The sequence below is a fragment of the Cornus florida genome, unplaced genomic scaffold, assembly GCF_030987335.1.
Source record: "Cornus florida cultivar Cherokee Brave unplaced genomic scaffold, ASM3098733v1 CherokeeBrave_3.0.0_Hap2_Chr02, whole genome shotgun sequence".
NCBI classification, from domain to species: Eukaryota; Viridiplantae; Streptophyta; class Magnoliopsida; order Cornales; family Cornaceae; genus Cornus; species Cornus florida.
The window spans coordinates 17511987-17535364 of NW_026775572.1; the positions used below are offsets into that span (position 1 = coordinate 17511987).

At 35.3% G+C, this 23378-nt stretch overlaps 4 protein-coding genes across 5 annotated transcripts; all 4 read right to left on the bottom strand.

Annotated features, from left to right (window-relative positions):
• On the bottom strand, positions 1–880 carry LOC132293971 (protein OXIDATIVE STRESS 3-like). Of its 2 annotated transcripts, none has more exons than XM_059791664.1 (2): positions 535–880; positions 1–373 (listed from the first exon to the last, which is right to left on the bottom strand). In XM_059791664.1, the coding sequence occupies exons 1-2, from the start codon at positions 600–602 to the stop codon at positions 160–162; spliced, it is 282 nt and encodes a 93-aa protein (XP_059647647.1). In that variant the 5' UTR covers positions 603–880; the 3' UTR covers positions 1–159. The 2 variants fall into 2 exon arrangements, with proteins under 2 accessions (XP_059647647.1, XP_059647646.1); XM_059791663.1 differs by having other exon boundaries at positions 1–376; positions 535–868.
• A 3050-nt stretch (positions 881–3930) lies between these two features.
• Positions 3931–6950, bottom strand: LOC132295731 (probable receptor-like protein kinase At2g21480). Its single transcript, XM_059794022.1, has one exon. The coding sequence runs from the start codon at positions 6948–6950 to the stop codon at positions 4326–4328; it is 2625 nt and encodes an 874-aa protein (XP_059650005.1). The 3' UTR covers positions 3931–4325.
• Positions 6951–8322: 1372 nt separating this feature from the next.
• On the bottom strand, positions 8323–9422 carry LOC132285790 (late embryogenesis abundant protein-like). Its single transcript, XM_059788017.1, has 2 exons — positions 9081–9422; positions 8323–8797 (listed from the first exon to the last, which is right to left on the bottom strand). The coding sequence occupies exons 1-2, from the start codon at positions 9369–9371 to the stop codon at positions 8567–8569; spliced, it is 522 nt and encodes a 173-aa protein (XP_059644000.1). The 5' UTR covers positions 9372–9422; the 3' UTR covers positions 8323–8566.
• A 1139-nt stretch (positions 9423–10561) lies between these two features.
• On the bottom strand, positions 10562–17784 carry LOC132293970 (uncharacterized). Its single transcript, XM_059791662.1, has 5 exons — positions 17457–17784; positions 15631–16067; positions 12468–12499; positions 11366–12353; positions 10562–10894 (listed from the first exon to the last, which is right to left on the bottom strand). The coding sequence occupies exons 2-4, from the start codon at positions 15956–15958 to the stop codon at positions 11388–11390; spliced, it is 1326 nt and encodes a 441-aa protein (XP_059647645.1). The 5' UTR covers positions 15959–16067; positions 17457–17784; the 3' UTR covers positions 10562–10894; positions 11366–11387.
• Between the last annotated feature and the right edge of the window lie 5594 nt (positions 17785–23378).

A 23378-nucleotide genomic window follows, 5' to 3' on the forward strand; every position in this document is an offset into this window, starting at 1 on the left:
TTTAAGAATTTCCATCTTTTTACCTTGTTCTTTTTCTTTCATTTTTTTATTTTTTATTTTAAATCTCAATCCGTATGCACAAATGTCATTTAAATCCACTGAAACTAAAAAAAAAAGCACTAATTTGGTCCTTATCTCATCTCACATCCTGCTTTCTATTTACATGCCAACAATAGGTGTAGCGCATTGGGTGCTACTTGACACCCTCCGGCATGGCAACGGAGGAACCTGCATGCTCTGCCTATCCGAATGCTTCTTCTTCCTCTTCTTCGCGTCCGGATGCTCTTGTTTCTTTAGATCTTCCAAGCAACGGACATCCGCCATGCACGTAAACGATCTAGATTTTCCGGCGTAGTATCTTGACAACCCTCTCCTGCTGAAAAAATGAACATACACCATGTTATTAATTATTCAAGAACCATATAATAAGAATTGAGCGATCAAGAATCACGTCTCGTGAAGCAGATGTCACTGAGTCAACCTCTAGCGAGAATCGATCAATTCTCGAAAAAATAAAAGAAAACACGTGCTTACTTTCTTGGAAGATTGGTCATGAGAGTGCCCATGTCGAAGGTCCTCATATTTTCAATTTCTTTCTCCATATTGTTGATGAGATAGAGAGAAGAGTATGAGGAGGAAATGTTGATTGTAAGGATTTATATAGTAAAGTTTGGACAAAATAGAAAAAAAGTTGGGGGGACTATAACGGTTGGATAAGGTAGAGAGAGCTCACGCGTTAAAACTAGGTGGTGATAGGATTGAAAGTTGAGAGAGAGAGAGAGAGAGAGAGAGAGAGAGAGAGCAAGTTGGAGAAGGGTTCGATAAACGTGGGTTGGTTCAGGGCCTCAAACCAAAATATCCCATGTTTTTGCGTCCACGGTTTTGGTTTGGTTGTGGATATGTATGAATTTTTTTAAATACACATCCACAGCCTTATCTACACTTGCTCTTGTCCATTCAATGACCTAACCTTTTATCACAGGCATCTTCTAAATTGCGTACTAATATTCTTCTTTTATTGGTGGTGCATATTTAAGGTGACTCTTAAGTCTTAATCCACCATGACCAATTTTTTTTTTTTTTTTTTGGGTTAAGTGAATGGATAAATATATATAATAAGATAGTGGTAAAGTGCTGTCATCATTTGATTTAGTTTTCAAAAGAAATAAAAATAAAAAATTATTGTCGTCACATTTAAAAGGACAGTATGATGTGTATTGAAAAGAGAAGAAGTTATTATATAATCCTGAGATCAATTATTTTTGTTACTCACTACTTGATTATGGTGGTTTCGTAACAAGCTATCATTCATTTTTCTGACTAAAGTCTAGACCGATGTATTAGGAATTTTCAATATACCTTCTTCACATTAAGACAGTGAAAACCTAATCCTAATCTTGATTATTTTTTTCTCTTTCTTTCATGGACATAGTTCAGAGAGATGGTTTTTGTGTTTTTGATACCAATTACAAATGATCTCAAGGGGCAATTATTGGCAGCATTGTGCCTTTTCGAGTGATCTAAACCATCACCTGCACTGATGGTTTAGTCAAAGAAGAAGCACTGGTCCAGACCAGATGTAACTCTTTGACTAACATTGGTTCGGACTAGATGCACCTATTTGTGAAACCCAGCAGAGGAAGCTCAGACAAAAAAAATTAAATTAAGCCAAACGTCCAGTTCATAAATTTCATTTAATAAAAAATTAATTAAATTTTACAGTTAAGTCCAAGCTCGAATAGGGTGATAGATGGGTTGGACCAAAGTTTGCATAAGGTCCTCCCTTCTTAAAAACTCGAGTGTCTTTGGGCCAATCTTAAATTCCAAATTTGAATTATATATACTTTTATTAGTTTCACTTTTTATCCAACGTGAAATAAACACTTCCTATATTTTACATACACATTTAAGTTTATCAAACACCTTACTTTCGAACTAATTTCGCATTCGTTCGCAAACGAATTTGAGAAAATAAATATATCACGTTCATCTTTTTACGAAAAAGAACGCGTTTATTTATAGATTCATAAATTTTTTTTAGCAGAGCTTATTCAAAATTTCACTCAAAGTTTAGATTTTGTAAGTTCCGTTTCCAACACCCCATTGTGCTCAATGTCTAATCAAATTCAAAATCAAAACTTAATCCTAATCCTGATTAGAACTCTCGCGGGCATCCACTCCTACCATCAAACCGTTCTTAATTTGTTTTCAATTTCTGCCATTTTAAACGTTCCTCTGTTTTGAGAGTTCCTATGGAACTTACCAATAGGGACCGGTCAGTCGGGTGCTTCGAATAAATATGTATTACCAAAGTGAATCAATACATATCATTTTTTATAAACAAAAATATATCATAAATGATACTTTTACCCTTTACATATAATAAAGTACCCCTCTATCTCAAATTAGAGTTTTCATTTACATGAAATCTATGGAAGTCCGCTTCTTATTGCCAAATTCAAGTGTGTTAGTTAATAATTACGTCGTCAGATAAACTTATGGTTTGTTTGTGTTGAAAGAGACATGAAACATATATTATTTATAGTTAAATTGAACGAGTAACATGAACAATCGTTGTAGAAAGATAATGAAACAGAGTGTATATGAGGATATATGGGTAGTTAGTCAATGGGTCTTTTGGATTGTTTAGTTTGCTTTTTCATGTACATCATTTTATGTATATATAATGGAGGGAAGATTTGCAGATTGAGAAATGAATGTGAATTTAATCTAATCAAATGAAATTAATATTAAACATCAATTTTGCAAACTCTGAAAAAAATATTTGTGAATTAGAAAATTTTAGAAATGTAATTAATACAAGAAAATCAATATAAATCTTGACATCAAAATTAAATTTATATATATAATATAATGAAATGAAATGTAAATTTAAATTCAAAATGTAATACAGAGTACAAATTTATGTAACTCCATGGTATATTGCCTGGCAGAGAGGAGGGGACTTGAGCATAATTGTAGTTTTGTGAATTTTAGAAGGCTATTTTCGTCATTTTTGGATGTAATACAGTAAGAAGGGCGAATCTGGCATTAAATAAAAATATATGATAGTTTTTTTTTTTTTTTTTTTTCGCAAATATATGATAGTTCTACTTCTATACAACAAACTTTGAGAGCGAGTGTAAATTTAGTAAAAACCCTAACCTGACTAATCCCAAACCCTAATAATAAAAATTTTGAGTTAGGTACACTCCGGATGATTGCTCCTGGGGTAGCCAAATAAGGCTTAGCTCATCGTATTACTAAAGAGTCAATTTGAACAACTAGAACTTGACCCGATTTTAAGTTTGGTCCATTTTCGGCTATACATACATTTTCGCAAATAAATTGTCCAAGACTAATTATTGTAGATATCTCTTCACAATAATTGTGACGGAGAAAATATCAATTCAAATTTAATGGATTCAAAAAGATATTACAGTAGGGATCGGAGACTAAATGGTTTGCAATAAACAGTCAGATTCAGTCACACGGGAAGAATTCAATAGAAAATTGAAAGAAAATTTGAGGGAAAGCGCAAGAAAGTGGGAGAAAATGCAGGAAACATGTTCGAGGGATTGCACAGGTAGATTTCTTGGTTTTGTACATTCCCATTAGCTTGCTCCGTTGTCTCTGTATTATTTTGATTAATGGTGAAAATAAAGGTGGTATTTTTGAATCACGACATTTCCACCGATATTGTTCTTAGAATCACGAAATGCAGGACATTTTATTGCGACAAGGTTTTTAGAATCACATACCCTTAATTATCTCGACATTTCCATAAACATTTTAGAATCACGACAATGCAGGAAATTGTGTGTTGTGTGTGTGTTTTGGCAAGTGCATACCATAGATATTGACATAATAAACAAGAGGAGTGGTTCACCATTGCCAGAATAAATGGAACAAATTTAGAATCAATTCATCAGCTCCCTAGTAAATTTGTACATGGTTCTGACTCAATCCCAAAAGGAGAATTCTACAATCTAGTGAGAAACAAAGCCACAACACTATTATTATTTATTACAGTGTCATATATATAAATATTATATAGGATTGAAGGTAGTGTTGCATATACATTCACACCCATATATAAATCACACCTTAAAGAATAGATCAACACCATGAGAGAGGAAAAAGAGTCAAGGATGATACAGAGTAGTGCATACCATGCAGCATTGAAGAAGTTGTGTAGTAAGTGTGTTAACATTCAAGAGATGCCTGCTAACTACTTCTCACTCATTCAAAATCTATAACCCCACAAGAAACTTCACATAATATATATATCATCACCGATTTAGTCAGTAAGGAAACGGTGAAATTTATCTACCATTGAGTGAGCCGAATTGTTGGAACATTGCAGTACCAGAATGCGCATCAATGGGAACTTCAGCAGGGTTTCTATTCGCTTCTGGTGAAGAAATTGGCCTATTATCGGAGGCAGCAGCAGGAGCAGGAGCAACAGTAGCAGGTGACCCAGGGGAGGTTGTGGCACCTAATCCTTTATTTTCCTCCTCGGCCTTTCCTTGTGAGGAAGCCTCTTGCAGCTGCAAAGCATACTCCAAGTTCCACAAGACATCGCCCATCGTAGGCCTGTCCACGCCATACTCAGCCAAACACTTCTCTGCAGCCTCCGTGAACTTCTTCATGGATTCGGGGTTAATGACATTGACAAGAAGAGGATCCATGATCTTTTCGAGCGTGCCTCTTCGCTTATTCAGCATTGCCCACTCTGCCAAGTTCACTTGATCTCTTGGCAGCCCTGGGTTGATAGGAGGCCTTGCACACAACACCTCTAATAGTACCACTCCGAATGAGTACACATCTGACTTGTCTGTCAGCTGCTGCTTCCTGAAGTATTCGGGGTCAAGGTACCCGAAACTTCCCTTCACCGCTGTGCTCACATGAGTTTGCTCAGTTGTAGGCGCGTCCTTGGACAGCCCGAAGTCAGCCATCTTGGCAATGAATTGATCATCCAGCAAAATGTTAGTGGTCTTGACATCACGGTGGATAATGCCTTGAGTTGCCCCAGTGTGGAGGTAATGAAGCCCTCGAGCAGCACCAATACAGATTTCTAGCCTTTGCTTCCATGTCAAAGTCAAGTCTTTACCATAGAGATGGTCCCTGAGAGGTCCATTGGACATGTACTCATACACCAAGATCATTTCAGAGTTCTCATCACAATAGCCTATAAGTGACACCAAATGTCGATGTCTAAGCTTTGATAACATCTGAATCTCTGTCTGGAACTCATTGATACCTTGTTCGGATTGTGGGTTGCCTCGCTTGATGGCAACTTGACTCCCATCATCAATCTCACCAATATAGACATTGCCAAAACCACCAACACCAATCACTGCATTTGGATCCCAATCATTGGTTGCGTCCTGCAACTCCGCAAAAGAGAAGTACCGGCCTAATCCCATTGTGGATGAGTAGAAATTGGTCTTCCGAGAAGAATTCTTGCGTGACATGTAGCTTGAGTCTCCGGCATGAAGTGGGAGTAACCATGAGGAGAAGCTCTTGCTCTTCTGCCAATCACGAGGCCTCTTCTGCCACTTGACTGCCATTGCTCCCAATCCCACAAGCGCTCCAAACATCATCGCGAATCCAACTGCAGCCACCGTGCCTTTGGAGGCATTGGTAGCACTCTTGCCATCAACACCAAACTCTCCATCCAAACTATTCACTGAATTGTTCATTTTCAAGACCTCTAGACCATTTATAATGGCATTCTTTGTACCGGTGTCTTGGTTCATCGGACCAATCTGAATGCTAAGAGGACTAGAAATCACTGAACCATTCACAATAATGTCTTTGTAGTAAGGCGTTGCCAAACCGCCTTCTGTCACGCTGGACAAGTCCAATCCAGAAATGGCCGTTTTACCATTGATGTACACATTGAAGTAGAGGTCATTTAGAGATTTGCTCACTATGTCACAAAAATGAAGTCTTACAAGGTACCCGTATGCAGTATCAACATTAAGGTTCCATGTTACATTGAAATTAGGACTACCCACTTTTGCATCACCCATCTGCTGCGCAGAGGCATACACTGAAGGCGGCGCAATCAATGGAGACCCTGCTTGTGGATACTTGATGACACTAGGAGCAACAGAGACACTCTTAGCTATTTCCTTGTCCTTCAAGTATTGCTCATCTGTGGCCCATGTTCGACCAAGGGTGTCATTGTCAGAGGTGATTTCAGGCCCTCCCATGTTGAGCCTGTAAACTGTTTGATATGAATTTGCAGCCAGTCCATTGATTTGGGCGACAGGGGAGAGGCTGGAGCCGGTGTCAGGAATGAGAATGTCTGGGGCGGAGACCACCTCGATGGCATTGATGAAGGCGGAGGAGCCCTTGTCAGGGACAAATTTGATGGAAAAACGCTCAGTGGTGACATTGACCAAGTACTCTTTGAGAACCCAATTGTTGGCATTGCTGAGACTGAACTCATGGAGCAGAACCAATGTGTCCGTGTTGACACTGAACTTTGCGGTTTGGAGATTGAACTCTTTGTTGCTGACGGGGTAGAAATAGAGACGAACCCAATGATAACCCGGTCTAGCCATGTGAAAGGTGTAAGTGGCCTCGGAGACGAACACTTTGGCTGTGAGGTAGATGGGAAGAGGGACATCTGCTTTGGGTGTCGAAACTTGGATGTCACGGCTTTTTGATTTTAAGTACTGGGTGGAATTGTTGTCAGATGAGAAGACTCTGCCGTCCGGGAGGGTGGTTTGGGAAGTGGCGCCGCAGTCGATGAAGTACTTGTCTTGTGGGGTGAAGGTGGTGGGGGTGGGAGGGGCGGAGGAGGTGGCTGCATTGACCGGGGCGGTGGGGACGGCTACGAAGATGTAGAAAAGAACCAGGAGGAGCATCGAAGACAAAGATGACGATGATAAAAAATAATAAAGATCAAAAAGGGGTCCTCTAGGTTTCTTTTCCATCTTCAATCCTCCTGAGTTAGGAGGATGAATTGAAAAGATTGAATATGAAATGGGGGTGGTGTTTAAGTTTGTTACTTGTTTCTATGGAGAAAGAATGTGACAGCCGGAATGTGCTTTGTTTTGCCAATATTGTCGCCCATGTTTGTGGGGTTTTGGTTTTGGTTTGGGGCCTATTCTTAGTATTTGGCAACAGAATAACAGAAACCAATCCTTGCACACACGACATTTGAAACGGTCAAATGCCATTCTTTCCTTTGTTCTCTCTCTCTATGTATTTATCCATGGGTTGACATCTTGATTTTTTATTTTATTTTATTTTATTAAAACGGTTTACGTCGGCACAGACATGAATGCATTTTCAGGTTGAGTCAATGGTTGAAATCGAAAAGTCAAAAGAAAAAAGTTGAGGGAAAGGTGGACTTGACTATTAGGCAGTCAACCACATCCTAGTTCAACTGAACTAAGGAAAGAATCTTCCAATTTCAATCAATATTAAAAAAATAAAATAAAAATAAAGTAAAAAATAATTAAAAAAAAACTCTCTTTCCAACTTGTTTTTAGATTCAACAAGGGAGAAAAGGTCTTCATTTTCATTTTCTCCAATTTATTATTATTAGTATTTGATGAGAAAATAACCCTAAGTTGACCTTGATCATCTGGTAAGATAAAGGTGAGGTCGTTAACTTGAGGAAATCAGTTGAGGATGATAAATGACATCTCAATTATTGACGCACTTGATTTCACCACCATCTTTCAAAAACAATCATAAATAAGGCATAGACAAAAAAAACTCCTGAATACACACTGATATTTCACTTCTCTATACTACATTTTCAAACACCACTTTTCTGTTATACAATTTTAAACATTGATTTAATCTCATCAACCGACCCCAACGTCGGAGAGTCATCGGCCATCTCCCATCTCCATCCATCGTGGGAGAGTCATCGACCGACAACCCCACATAATCTCCGATAAATATCCCCATAATCTCCGAATCGGGCATATTTTCGCTTCAACAGTATAATATTTATCATAATTGTTCTCTACATAGCAAATTTTCAGAACTAGGCTATTTAGATCCTGCAAGGTAATAAGGGGCTTGAAATTGTGACTGAGATTCAAATTTTGGGCACATTCATGATCCAAACTCTGGTTGTTGTCTTTCGTAATATCATTTGACTCCCAATGCTGCTGGCTTTAAGGATTCTTTGCATTCAAGAATTAAATGGTCCAGTCCATTAGGCATAACATCAATACATTATATATGTGTGTGTGTGTGTGTGTTACTAGGGAGTAGACACAACAGCTTCGCGTGTTCAACAAATCAATATTGTGTATTAAAGCATCATATATAAGAGGCTACTGGGACTAAACTAGAAGAGGGCACACTGATTGATTGGATTCACTCTTTAACAGTACACAACCACCAAAACCGAATGTCACAAGCACTCCACTCTACAATTTATTACACCCCATGATAAAACTCCTAACCATCTCAAACCAACCAAGCACATGAATACAAAGATGTGCACACAAAACTACTATATATATATATATATATATATATATATGCGATGATGATGGATGATGGTGATGGTGATGATGATTGTAGTCTAATGGTTATGATGACCAGGGAGTTTTTCCTTGATCTTCTCCATCATACCCTTCTTCTCATGTTCATGAGCCGAATGAGTCACGGTTGTGGTGCTGCTCAATGTAGTGGTTCCAGTGGGCGCGTGCTCGCCGACGTCCTTGTCTTTGTGCTTGCCCCCTCCTAATTTCTCCTTTATTTTCTGCGTCAATCCCTTCTTCTTCCTTCTCCCACCTTGCCCATCATCCTCGGACTGCATTCAAACACACACACACAAATATATATATATATATATATATATAACAGTTATATATAAAACAGTTTTCAGAAAACTGAATCAAACATTAACCAAACATGCCCCAAATAAAATTGAATGATCATATCATGCAAGCCAAATAATCGTATTCATTATATATACTTTATTTGAAACCATTTTTTGAGATTGCATGGTAGCTAGATGATATCATATATATATATATATATATAATACAGGAAATGACCATATAACCACAACTATGAAGTTTTCAATATCTCACCGAGCCAGAGGAGCTTGAACTGCTAGATGAGCGACGAAGCTCCTGCTGCTGCTGAATTTCAGGTCCAGCCTCTGTTACACCACCATGAACCGCAGGAGCCGTCGTCCGACCAAGCGGGGAACCGGACAAAGTTCCAGTGGCTGGTACACCTACGTCCGGTCCAGACCCAGCCGTCTTGGCCACCCCAGTGAGGTGCATGGGGTTGCCGAATTCATCGGTGAGTTGAACTGGGTTGCCATGTTGGTCGGTCAGCTGGATTGGGTTGCCATGTTCATCACGTAAATCCGCCATTTTCAGACCTCAAAAACTTAGAAACAGTGGGCTAAGAAGCAATTGAAAGTTGAAACAACCAGGGTGATGCGTTGGGTTTTAAAAGAAGCAGAGATGATAGAGGAGTGAAGGATCAGCCTTATTGCATGTAACTAGGATATTACACGTGTTTATAGAGATTGGAAGGAACATCAAAGGTTTTGCCACGTAAGAATTATGATGCCACGTGTCTTTCCACTAGGGACAAATTAGATGGCGATTTTTCTTCTTTTTCGTTATGGATGAGGATGGTCTGAAACCTGATCTAGCCGTCCCATCACTAGTGAATTGATGGACTCGTAGATAAGTTATCGGTCGGTTGTTAATTGTGGACAGTTCGTTTTGGCTCGTAACGGTTTACGAAATATTTACTACTGATGACTAAATATATAAATATATCTCTATAGTTTTGAAACATTTCCATTTTTTATATATATTTTTGGTAGAAATAAAAATAATGTGAAAAATATAAACAGGCTTATTGGTTTTTATTACAAACCGCAATTATTTGCTTCTCGTTCTTCCACGTCACAAGATTGTAGTTGAAGCTCGAGCTCTCATTGAATAAGGTGTGGTTGGGTAAACATTAAAAATGTAAAATGGCCAACACAAGCTTTGGTCCAGGGCATACACATTTTCTGGGCTTAGACGAAATATGGGCCTGAAAAAGAATACAAGATCTCACTCTTTTGGTTGGTAAGATAATTGTAATTGGGGCAAAAAGTAATTGAACATTAATATAATAAACTCAAATTTCTTATGAGCCAGCCAAACTTGTTTACAATCACACAAAACCAACTTTCAGCTTGATCAGGCTCACTCGTTTATGAAAGAAGTATCTAAATCAAACTCGTTTCACTAACTGAACGAGCTTGAAAGAACTCATTCATGAGCTGAACCAAGCCCGAAGTGTTCACGACTATACCTACCTTAGGAGGCTTGACAACCGAACCAAAGTAGGGGTGATGTTGCCGCCTCCCAACATACCATGCAGCTAGCAAACCATTATTATCATCTTTGTTTTAATCTCACATGAATAGAATCGAATTCTCTTTTTCCCATAAGATTAACATATAATTTGTTATGTAAATCAACAAACAATGGATTCACTGTGACCCTCTCCTAAAAAGAAATATAATTTTCTGAACAAGTATATATGGCAGAATAAGGTGTGGTCAAACAGAATTCTTTTGAGAATATCTTCATGAACGCATCCATGAAAAGAACAAATTAAAATGTACAAAATAATAACAGGAATAACTACTCATGATTCAATTCCATTCTACTACTACTAATTTTTTTTTTTTTTTAATCACTATACATAATGAATTGATCTTTCCCGTGTGTAATATTTCCTTCTTTAATGTGTAACTTCAGAAGCTAAACCTATTCTTGCTTGAAATGACTGAAGGCCGCCGATGTTTCTTTACAAATCCTGATGGATTACTGCTTCCAGCACTGTTCAGTCGCCAAGCCAGATTCCACTGAAAGATCAACCATGGAATCTGCATTCATAAAAATATCTGGCTGTTCAATAACTCAATTCAATACTAAATTAATTATACAAGTGAGTGCATTTGATTACACAATTTGAATAAATACTTAAAAATAGTATATTCCACTTAAAAGTGTCAAGAGATTTCACTCATCACTAAGCACTTTAAATTTCCAATAAGCATCCAAGAAATTCTCAACACCCAAAAAATAAGTACTTAAAATTAAGTTATTAGAGTTCTCAATAACTTCATATTTCATTTTATCAAACAACAGTGTCTTGCAAGAATCCCATTAAATACTCAAGTGTCGGAGAATATATAAAACTATGATTTTTAGTAATTTACAGTGTTGTGGTCCACAGTGTCACCAAGGCCAACTACTATACATATTTACACACACACACGTGATGCCTAGACAAAAAACGAAAAACGAAAAATTAGTAGAGAGAAAAGCAATTTATGTGAGAAGGGGCGGCTAACCTTTAAAGAGCCAGACAGAATATCACTCTCTGCTAGATTTTGACCAGAAAAAAACCTTCTTCTGAGTACCGTGATTCTCCAACAAGGATCTAGTCCCCTTTGACCCACCAAATGAGAAATGCCTCCTCAAGAAGTTCTTCCCTGAGGAACTCTTCAGGCTGGAAGTTGAGCTCATCTTGAGACCTTTTCCCTCGTGTCCACTGCTTTTGATGCGATCAAACACAACAGAATCACCATCAAGATCGCTATCCATGATTCGGCTCCTTGATCTTTTGTTATTTCTAGCCTTCAAATCCCTTTCTGCTCTTAGTGCCTTTTCAGACAACTTCAAGGCCTGTTTCTCCCCAAAAGTACAAATGGGGCAAGCTGGGTCATACTTGTTGATTTCAAGTGTCATATTCTCTAAGCACTCGGCATGATAGACATGCCCACAAATTAGGACAGCAACCGCAGTAAGGTCATTATTAGCAATAAGTTTTTGACTGCTCCATGAAGATTTCTCAGTTAAAAGCTTTGAGCAAACCCCACATGATTGTATATCAATAGAGGGAGAGGATAAAATTCGGCTACTGGATCTGGTTATTTTGTCACGATTGACGCCCAAGTACTCGCTATCAAAAGACCACCTCTCCCTATGAGAAGTTCCCATAAGCTCAGAGAAGGGGGGCATAAACCAACCATCTGAAGACCCACCATGGGAACCCCTAGTTGATTCATTGCTCCAACCAGGAAGAACAAAGGAAGACGCTTCTTCAGAAATCGAGAAATTTGGTGATTTAAGTCCTGGGGTTCGGCTATCAGATACTTGCCGTAATAGCTGGTGCCCATGAGAAACACGAGGCCACCTCGATGGAGTTAAGCTTGGAGGAAGTGGGTGATTTTGGGACGACAAAGGGGATGCAGAGAAGGATGAAACTGAATGCACCGAAGGTGACAGCTTTGAGGGAGACTGGTCTGAAACTGATGGAAACTCTGTTGGTTCTTTTACCTAAAACATTCAATAGAGAAAGCAAACATGAGATGCAAAAGAACCGAGATTTTGAAGTCAGAAAATTATAAGCACATATCTTTTACTAAAATAAACCAGCTCTTCCACACTTACCTCTGCAGAAAAATTTCCGGAGATTAATTGGCCTGCAATAGGAAAGCAGGAAGATATCAAACACGATACACATAACGAACTAATGACTTAATTATTGCCCATAAAAAACCAGACAAATAGAGACGTGAAAAAGAAAAAGTCATGAATGGGTCACTGAAAATCGGAGTTCAATATCGCTGGTGAATCACTTGAACTTACATAAATATACACAATTAAAAATATAGTCTCGTATAAACATGCATGATTCATGAAAAGTCAAAAATAAGGAAAAAGGAGAAAAGGAAATAAGGTATCTATTTCTCTTCCTACCATCTCTCACAACAGAAAACCAGGAGAATCATCACATTCACACCCTGTAAGAGATGTGATGTTTATCTCAAATCAGATCAAAGGGAGACCCAATTTTATTTAAAATAAATAATAAATGAGACATCACTCCACTATAATCAATTGTTTTGAATAAATGAAGATAGCATAAAATACTCAACACGACACAACTCAACAAAGTCTCCTCCTAACCAAATGGGTAATAGCCTAGCTGGTACAAGCCCTCCTCCCCAAAGGGCAGGTCGGGCATGGGTGTGTGTGTTTCCTTAACCTTTCCCCAAAAAAAAAAAAAAAAAAGTCTCCTCCCCCCTACATATAACATCAATCGTAAGAATATTGTCTCTCTTTATTATCAGTAGTCAGAATCTTCACAAGGACTGCAACAAGACATCGCAAAGTGCATCTGGTGAACACATGTAGCCATTTGTGCCTCAAAACAATAAGATTTAAAAAGTTTCATGGACAACACTGTAATACCCCACCAAAACTATTTTACTCATGAAAGAACGCATTCGATCAGAAGCACTACTATGTTTTTAACAGTTTAACATTTCTTAAGCAGCCATCAAAGTCTATAAATCAAAATATTTCCATGAAAATAGAGAGCTGTAAGAGATTCAAAACAGTGGTTTGAAATCAACAAATTTACAAATTGCACAATATCAAGGTCAGTCAACCAGCTCACAAAGAAAGATGTTCAGTAGAGAATCAAACCTTTGCGCTTTGTTTATGCAGAATGAAATTCATGCAAAGGCACATACAGAGACTTGGAAGCTCTTCTAGAATTTAATTCTATTATCATCTTTAGTAACACAAACTCTTTTAAAAGAATAATAAATGCCTAACCAACTGGCCTAAGTAACTGATCTCATAACAAACATCAAACATCACCCGTTCTTAAACACAAAAGAATAAATTGACTTATTAGTGCCCTGAAAGCATCACTTAAATCTGGTAGTTAATTTAAGACTACATTTCGAGGGCTCAAACAACAATAACAAAATAAGTGTAGAAGCAGACATTAAAGATCCCAGGTAAACTCTTTTCAAATATCAATACACATGGATTAATTAAATGGGCCAAAACTGTAATCATTTGAAGCTGGACACAGGCATCCATATCAATACACTTGTATCCTTGCCGTATTCATGTCGTGAGAATTAGTCAGACCGCAATAGTGTCCATGCTTCATAGTTAGAGCTTTATCTTATTTTACAAACCAAATGTTTCAAGTTTCTCAGTCAGCTCTTAGACTGTAACATAAGCACCTCTTACTTACAAACCCGTAGCCCCATAGTTAAATTCATGAGGTTTAAATCACTGCAGATGCAACAAATTCAGAACTTATTTCTAAAGGGTTCCCAGAGAATATAAAAAAAGAAAAGAAATTGAGAGCAAATATGACCTGCATCATAAATTCATAATACGTGGGATCTACTCTTGTGAGTAGAGAGAACCAACCATCAAAATAAACTACCAGCGTGGGGACCAATATAGTTAGTAGAAGAACCACCCATCAGATAAAACTACCAGCATTCTCCCTTGTTTACTTTTCTTTCTTATATTAGAGGGTGGATTAGAGTTCCTCAACAAATTTTAGTGCACATGCTTTCAGGTGTATTTTCTTTTAAAACTTTTAACCCTTCTCTTTTTTGCTGCAAGCTTACATTGTTTATTACTTGGTCAGTTTCTTTCAAACCATCATGAAGTTTCAAATATCTTTTTCCTTTTTCTTTTTTGAAAGGTCTTGAAGTTTCAATTATCATTTAATCCTAATAATGTCGAAATGGAGGAACTTCCCTGTCTATTATCTGAATTCAGGATAATATCTCACCACTACAAGATGAAAGGAGTTGGGTACTCAAACAGTAATATTTTGCAGAAGTGAGAAACTATTATATTTGTCATGGCCCTCAAGAGATGGTTACTCCTTTCAAGACATATAAGCATTTGGTCTAAACATAATGCAGAAAGGGGATATCTATCAATCATCCACTGGAGGGTGAAACTGTAGCTGTCAGTTTTTTAATTGGATGATGAAAAGGGCCTTGTGCACATCTGCGGAGAATTTACCAACATTATTTGCAATATCAGTTGAATCATGAATGGGTATATAGATTAGCCAAAATAAAGCCAAGAGAGAATTATTTTCAGGCAATATTTTAAAAAATCCCACAACAGTCTTTTCCCTTTCAGTTATTAAACCTGTTATCTCACCTATTATTTATTGTTATAGTTGAGAAGAATCCTCATCATCCTCCCCATCCCTCTTTCCACACTCTTCTCTTTCTTCAATAAAGTATTATGTCTTACAAAAAAGGTCTTTTCTCTGATAAACCTCAACTGTTTAGTAGTCAACTAGAATGCCTATCTTTCTGCCACATTCCTCAAGCACGTGCATTAATCTACTGATAGGCCTAAATGTCCTTGTTTCTCTCACTGCTAATGCAATTTTCAAATACACTAACAAAAAACAATTCAGTAAAGGAGCGTTCAATAAACAATCCCATCTCTGAAAGGATGTAACGACAAAGAATGTATATAACCGAGCATCAAGATCTCTATAGAACCCAACCTAGCAAGGAATAAGTGTAGTGAACTCCTCAATCATAATTCTAGACTAATATTGAGAGGATGATAATGATCTGAACCATGCAAACTGGAAATTTTTCCTTTTTTTTTTTTTTTTTTTTTAATTTAAAGAAAGGCCTTAGCCCGTCTCCAGTGTAAGAAGACCAAAACATAATCAGGTTTTTCATTTTGAACATTAAACATTATGATATTTATTTTACAATTAAAACAAGTGGCCTTCCATATATAGCTATTATAACCTTACCTGAAGAAGGAAGCCTGATAATCCCAGCACTGCCTTCAGAATTTGGGGACTTCGGCCATGCAAGTGTTCGGAAACTGTCCAATGGGCTTCCCTCTTCTGATGGAAATGAAGTTTCTACTGTGGTTCCAGATTTAATGTCCAATCCATCACGTCCACTCATACCATCGAAAAACCAGTTCACAGAAGTCTCTTCCCCAGCCACCCGCCCCCGGTTATCCCACCGAAAGCTCCATGATGGTGAACGGCGATCATTCCTGTGCAAAAAATCATTGCTTGGTCCGTTTGTTATAGTTTTGTCTCTAGCAGCAACACAACAAGCAGACCCCATGTTCACTCATACACACCACGTAGAACAACTAAACTTTATAGCAACTATGGCTCCCGGCGATAAAATTCCAGCTCCGTTACTCTAATAAGGATAAGATCTAGTGATTCCTCTGGAAACATAAAAAAAATGAAGTCAATTATCAATATGGGAATACATAATATCAATAATTATATGCACACAATAAAAAAAAAAAAAAGAGTTATTAAATGCATGCATATCCACATACTTATATACACAAAATGGTAAAATTGTTCGTTTATAAAGTTAGAGAAACATGTAATACAAATCTTTCAATAAGAACAAAAAAAAAAAAAAAAAAAAAAAAACCCATAAAAAGCTCATACGATGTAGAATGCAAAGCTTAAAAATGAAGGCATAAGAATTTTGAAAATTTGAGAATATAATGGAACACTTAATTGAACCACTCCAACTCTTCAGATAATAGTCATCATTTATTTAAAAATTCGACAGGGCAAAAAAAGAAGAAAAAGGCCATTATCTAGTGTTACCTCCTTAATTGGAAGGGTGGATGGAGTATAGACCTAACTTCTGAAATAATTTACACAAAGTGTCTGCCCTCATACTCAAAAGTGTTTTTATACTTCACAGTCCAATGTGCAATGGTACAAAATGAAAGACGAGAATAAAAGAAAAGACCAAGGTAAGCACATAGCAAACATTCTGTTATAAACAAACAGAGCATTAGTCTATGATTCAAACCTTTGATATCTCATAAGACTAAGATAAGCACATAACGACATTCTTCACTACAACAAAAACTGGAGTTTTACATAGCTGAAAATTCTACCAAACCACAAATGTAAACTGAGAAGATTATTCTCATAAATGAATCCAATCAAAATGCCAAAGGCAACCAAAATTCTTTGTTAAAAAAAAATTACAGTACCATTTCGTAAAAATATCCATTTTTCATACCGAGAGGATTGCTGTTCTAATCCATTTTGGGGAATCAATGCTCTGCACGTAATACTCCTAATAAATTTAAGGGCAAAATTTCCAAGTCACCAACATTAATGACACTCAAATCAACCATTACTGTTCAATAAAAGCTTGCTCCACCAATCGGATAAAACAGTTCTATCTCCAACCGTAACCAAAAAAAAGGGCATGTATTCACACAGTTTCACACACAAACAACAATATTCAAACCAATAACAATTAAAAATATAGGCGAAAAACATTGAACCTTGGGTCCGATTCGTCTGCAACTTTACAGGGGGGATTAGAGTAGGTCTAAGTCGCAAAACCCTAAAATAAGATGAATCAAAAGAGCACTACAGAGGTTGGAGAGATCCGAAATAAATGGCGAAAAAACAGTAATCACAGTCAAAACAACGCCGATCATCTCTCTAAAACCTTGTAGTTTCCATATTTGTCTTCAATTAATCACACACTTATTTACCTACAAATCGTCATGACACATATAGAGCCGAATAGAAACAAAGAAAAGCCGGACAGTTTCGTGATCGAAACGTACCTTTTGATCGCCAGGACTCCAGAGAAGAGAGAGAGAGAGAGATAGAGGGATATGTGTCTGTAATTTTGTATATAGAGATAGAGAAGAAAGAGAAAAAGGGTTCTGATTCTTCTTCCTCTTCCGAGTTGCAGGAGAGAGAAAAGAAGTACAACAAGTGGTGTTATTTTAGACGGTTTAAAAACTCCGTTTGTTATGCTGTGAGAAGTGGTACCTTTGCTTTATACTAGTGGTGATTTGTATTGTAAATGTTTGTACCTTGTTTTTCTTTTTCTTTTTCTTTTTTTATGGAAAGTGCAAGGTTTTTCATGGATATTTTTTGGAAATTTTCTTCTTTCCGTTGAAAAATATGTGTCCGGAGTCGGTAAAAAAGGGTCACTAGAGGAGGTTTCTTCTGCAGTACGCGGAGTGCGTAGTACGCATTACATGCTTTTGATTTCATATCCAAATATATAAATATATGAAATTTACTCAGGAAAGATTCTTAATTTGACTTTTCAGTATATTTATTACTACGAGTATTCAAAATATCAGATTCCCTTCCTTTAGTAGTATATATTACTCTTAGGCCATCGAAGTGGAATGAGGAATATATGATATATGGGGAAACTCTTACCTCCCAATTTAATTCACTACAGTAACCCATACATATATATAAATCCACACACATATATATATATAGATATATGGGTTATTTTTCTAAACGGATGTTGTTTCATGACTTGAATTTTGTAATTTTGTGCTAAAGAAATCTAAAATACTCATTTTTTATAAATTTTTTGAAAATGAACTTCAAATTATTTATTTATTTTTTTGGCCAATGATGATGTTTAGCCAATATAAAAGAGGTCTAACTTTATATTCCACACTGATGAAAGGAAAAAGTTTTAAAATGAGGGAAGAGGAGGTTGTGTAATTTTTAATACAGAAAAGATGTAAGTGAAATCTAGACAAATTACATCCTAAAAAAAATATTATCTTTACATATTTTATTCACAAATTTATATTGGGGTAAATATTACTTGTGAAAAATAGTCCAAATGTAATTTTATACTTGTCAAACATTCTTTTGTGATTTTATTATTATTATTATTATTTTTTTGAATTTGCCAATTTTGAATTTATTCTATTCTTATTCATATGAATGTTTTAAAGTTGACTGAATATCCATTTATTAGACTACGAGGTTTGAATAACATTGTCTACGCTAAACTTATGATAAGAGATTAGACTGCAATTTATTTTAACTGCCCAATAATTATTGGAAATTCTAATTGCTCTTGTTAATAAATTTTCAATTTTTCATTAAGGGATTCAACATTTTACAACTTGAGCAGTATAAGATCGGGGCACGTGCCTCCTGAATTTTTTTCTTTCCTTATTTTCTATATATATTTTTCTATAATATGTATATACCGAAATTTCTCCTTGTATACTATATATATATATCTTCTTCTTTTCTCATTTGTTTTCTCTATTTTTTAATTTTTAATTTTTTTGGTACTTGATAATTGTAATATTTTTCAAAATATGTTTGATTCTTACTTTAATACGAGTTCATTCCAAATTCTGATCTTACTTCACCAAAGTCATATGCAGCAGGACCACTAGATCATGTCGTGGGTCCCGCTAAAGACTTTAATTTTGGAGCTTATAAAATCGGTTGTATTGTTTTAATATGGGTGTGGAGTGCTGAATTAATTCTCTGAATGGTGTGCCTGCGTCATGTGTTCATCTGGTTGGTAAGACCATCCCTCGGTAGGTAGAACGGCTGCTTTTACCCGGGACTATCAATTAGTAGTTCCAGTTCCACACGTAAGTTTTAATTAAACCAACCCATTATTTAATAATAACTCATTACTTCAATCTTATGTAATAATCAATTAATATTGAACTAATTTATTCTTCTCTCATATGTATAATATACTAGTATATATAACCCACATATAAACAATTCATTCAAGAGCGAATACATGAATTGTTAATGGGGGCTAATATTAAACAAGAGAGAATTAGAAATTGAAAGATTAAATAGTTAGAAAATTTTAGAAGAAATAGGGTTAGACTTTAGAGGGAGAGAATGAGTGAGTTCTCGGATTTGTGCAATATTAGAAATTTAGGAGTTCTATGTGCTTTAACTTAGTGATTATTTGGGACTTGTTTGGCTTGGGCCAATTTGGTTGGGTCTTTGTTTTAAAATTGTGGCTTAGATATTGGATTTGTTTGGATGGATTAAAATTGGAGAGCTAATATTACTACTAATTTTTTCTTTTTTAAAATATTGGGCTAAATATGCCTATACTGTTTTTTTTTTTTTTTTGGGGTTGGGGGGGGGGGGGGGGGGGGGGGGGGGGAACCAATCCGACCATTAATGATATAAACACGAAAATTAAGATAAATTATTCTTTTTTAATACTTACAGAAAATTTTATCACATTATTTATTTTTTATTATTATTTTTTCATAGAACAACGTGTATCAGTCCCATAACACACTAAATTTAATTAAAAATTTTAATATTAGTACTCTTTATAAAGTTGTGATACATGTCATAGACATGTTCAATTATATTTAAATGAATGAGGAATGATATTATCATGACGTATTTAAATACGAAGATGTCATTTTTTATTTACATAAACACTTTTGAAATATGATAATGTCATTTTTCACTCCAAAAAATAATTATAATAATAATAAATTAAAATAAAATTGTCCAGTATGTCCGACTCTCAAAATACTTATCATTTTCCCTTCTTATAAATACTTAAAGAAGAAAATGTTGACACTTGGAGATGATTTCAACGAGAGATTCACCTTATCCATCCGAATGAAATGTCACATGCACTATTAATTAAGATTATGACTAATCTAATTCAACTAATGAAGGTGTTTTCTGTTGCAGGTAAGCAGGGGCGGAGTCAGGATTGCAAAGTATGGAGGGTTAAAAATAACTAAACCCGTGATTACTTAGTGTGTCATCCATGCTTTAAATACATAATTATCATGTATCAGTTATTCAATTAAACCCAATAATCTGCAACTTTCTAACACATTTACACTTCCAAATTCTAACATATTTTCACAATTAAGAATCCATTGAAATTTACTTCATACAAGTATTAAAACAAATAACTACAAGAATATAAGATATATATATATATATATATGTTCCTTATCAATAAATTCGCATTAGAAAGTAAAACCTATGTGCTCCGCTCCTGACTAATTATTAATTCATTATATAATAAATTACCCAATTTTAATAAGAAATTATCAAGTCATAAACAAAGCCCCCCCCCCCCCCCCACCTCCCTTTTTTTTTTTTTTTTTACAAAAATAAAATTCAATATTTCACTGGATTAATAATAATAATCCATGATATCCATCTACCTATGGCTTAGTACCTTATACACGAAGAGTTTAGGTCTTTTTCCATAGACTAACAATGTGTTTGATTTACTGGGCTGTGCCTATTATATTTTATTATAGTTTATTTTGTGATTGGATATGTCCATGGTTTATGGGCTTGCTTATATTTAAGACTTGACCTTTGTAAATTTTATAACTCTTTTTATTTATAGAAATACTATGGATTGGGCTGTGCTGATAAGAAGAGGAATAATAATACATAGGCTTATGGGAACAATAGTACTAATTTTTTTTTTTTTCAATTGGACTTGGACTATAGCTCAGGTTAGTCCATTATTAGTTTCTCCCTTGCAGGTAAGGTGAGTTGCTCTTCTCTGTATTTTTAATAATTCCCTTTCACTATTCCTCCAAATAATTAATGCAAACTGGACAATCTATCATTAATATATCTGTACACAATTTTGGCTATTTTTAATGTTCAATCTTGTCATAGTAGCTTTTAGTCTTTTCTTTAGAGCTTCTATTAATGAAGAAATTATTCATTGTTACCTACATTTAGATTTTCATTTGATTAGATCGAATTTAAAAATTGAAAGTAAAAGTACAAGAAAGTAAAGTAAATGAAAGGAACGAACAATTTTTTATTATATATTTGAATTATTGTATAGCATGAATTTTTTTATTTTTATTTTCCTTCAGTTGATAACACACCCCCCTCCAATAAATTATTTTACTTAATAGGAATCGATCCTGAGATTGATGCTGAATAGCATGAATTTTTTATAAAAAAATTTATGAAAAATACCATCTTATGATTTGAATAGCATGAAATTTAGGTAAAAGAAAAAATATTATTATAAGTTTATAAAACTTTCTCAAGTAATCAAACTTTTTCTGAATTTTTCAAAGATTTTTTAATCTTTTTATAATAAAAAATTAGATAGTTATAAAAAGTATTTTTCCCTCAAACCACCATTCAATTATGCATAATAATATTATTGAAAGTTTTCGAGAACTTTCAATAAGAAATGTAATGTAGTTGTTATATAAGTAATTTAAAATTATTGTATAAATAATGTAAATTGTTGCATAAATCGATATAAAAATACGAGACGTGACACGAGATGAAATCGTGGAGAAGAGAATCCGAATTCGTCCAAATGGTTCAACTTAAATTTAGAGATGATGATGATACAATAGGAGTGTGATGCACTGGCGGATCCAGGAGCTCCCAAAAAAAATAAAAAATAAAAAAATAAATAGAAAAGTACTAATCCATCCCATTATATATTTCTGAATCCACCTGGTGTCATGTCACTCATGTCCAAACCTCCAAGGCCGTTACCCAAAAAGCCAAAATTTACTTTTGTGACTTTCTAAAAAGAGTAAGCAGGTCACATGTAGATACAAAACCTTTTCTTTTGATAAATGTCACAAACCTAATCTTCATTATCATATGCAATGCATTAAAGTAGCTATATTTTCTTAACCATTGTGACTTTCAATGGGGTTGTTTAGTCATTTTAATACATACACTCCAACTTTTTAATTGAGAAGCAAATTTATACACAAGGTCTGGAATATGATTTAGTAGTCTCAACTACCTACTGTAATCTTAAAGGGATTGCTTGGTGAGAAGGGTCTTATACTCTTATCCGTATTTTATTGCTGTGCTTTATATATATACATACATATACATATATATATATATATATATGGTAAGTTGGAATAAAGTCGGTTCTGTGTGGTTGACAATGCTTTCAATTGTTCAAAACGACAAGGAAAACCCACCAAAGACCACTCAAAGGACAGTGGTGGAGAATAAAGAGACTACTGTGAGGTTTCAAATATTCAATGCATTATTTATATTCTAATAAGTTAGTATAATGTCTGTTTTATTTACTCACTCCTAAACTATATGCTTCCTTAAATTCCTACATTTACGACAAACAAATGGACGTTTATAAATGAAAGAATAATTAGATTTGTTGTGACTGCCAACACTCCAGCAACAGAAACTGTATCTTTATGGAGTCCACCACAACCGACGACCCCAATAATTGTACTGTATTTGTTGTGACTATCGAAAAGAATAATACAATTCTAAATCAAAATGTCTTTTCCAGCTACCATGAAAAATAACCTTTTTTTTTTTAAATTTCTTTTTAAAAGTTGAGACAGTCGGTTAAAAGATAAAATTAATTTAATGTGCAAGTCATTCCTGTTATTGCACATATCTACTTTTTTACAGTGTGTCAAAGATTTCGGAAAGTGAAATTAGTGGGGGTAAGAAAAAGCTTTTCAAATCATATGGCCACATGCAGATAGTGTATTAGTGTATCGGAAATGTTTGACAAAGAATACAACAGCCAACTCAAAATGATCATCATCACTACCAATTAAATTAAATAAAATTAATGGGGTGAAAAAGTCATTCCAATAAATTACAGTAGCATATAGAATTTTTGTCTTTCTATTAATGCGTCAAATATTTTGAAAACAACATTGTTGTTAAGAAAAAGTTTTCACACCCATGTCGGTAAGTATCAACAC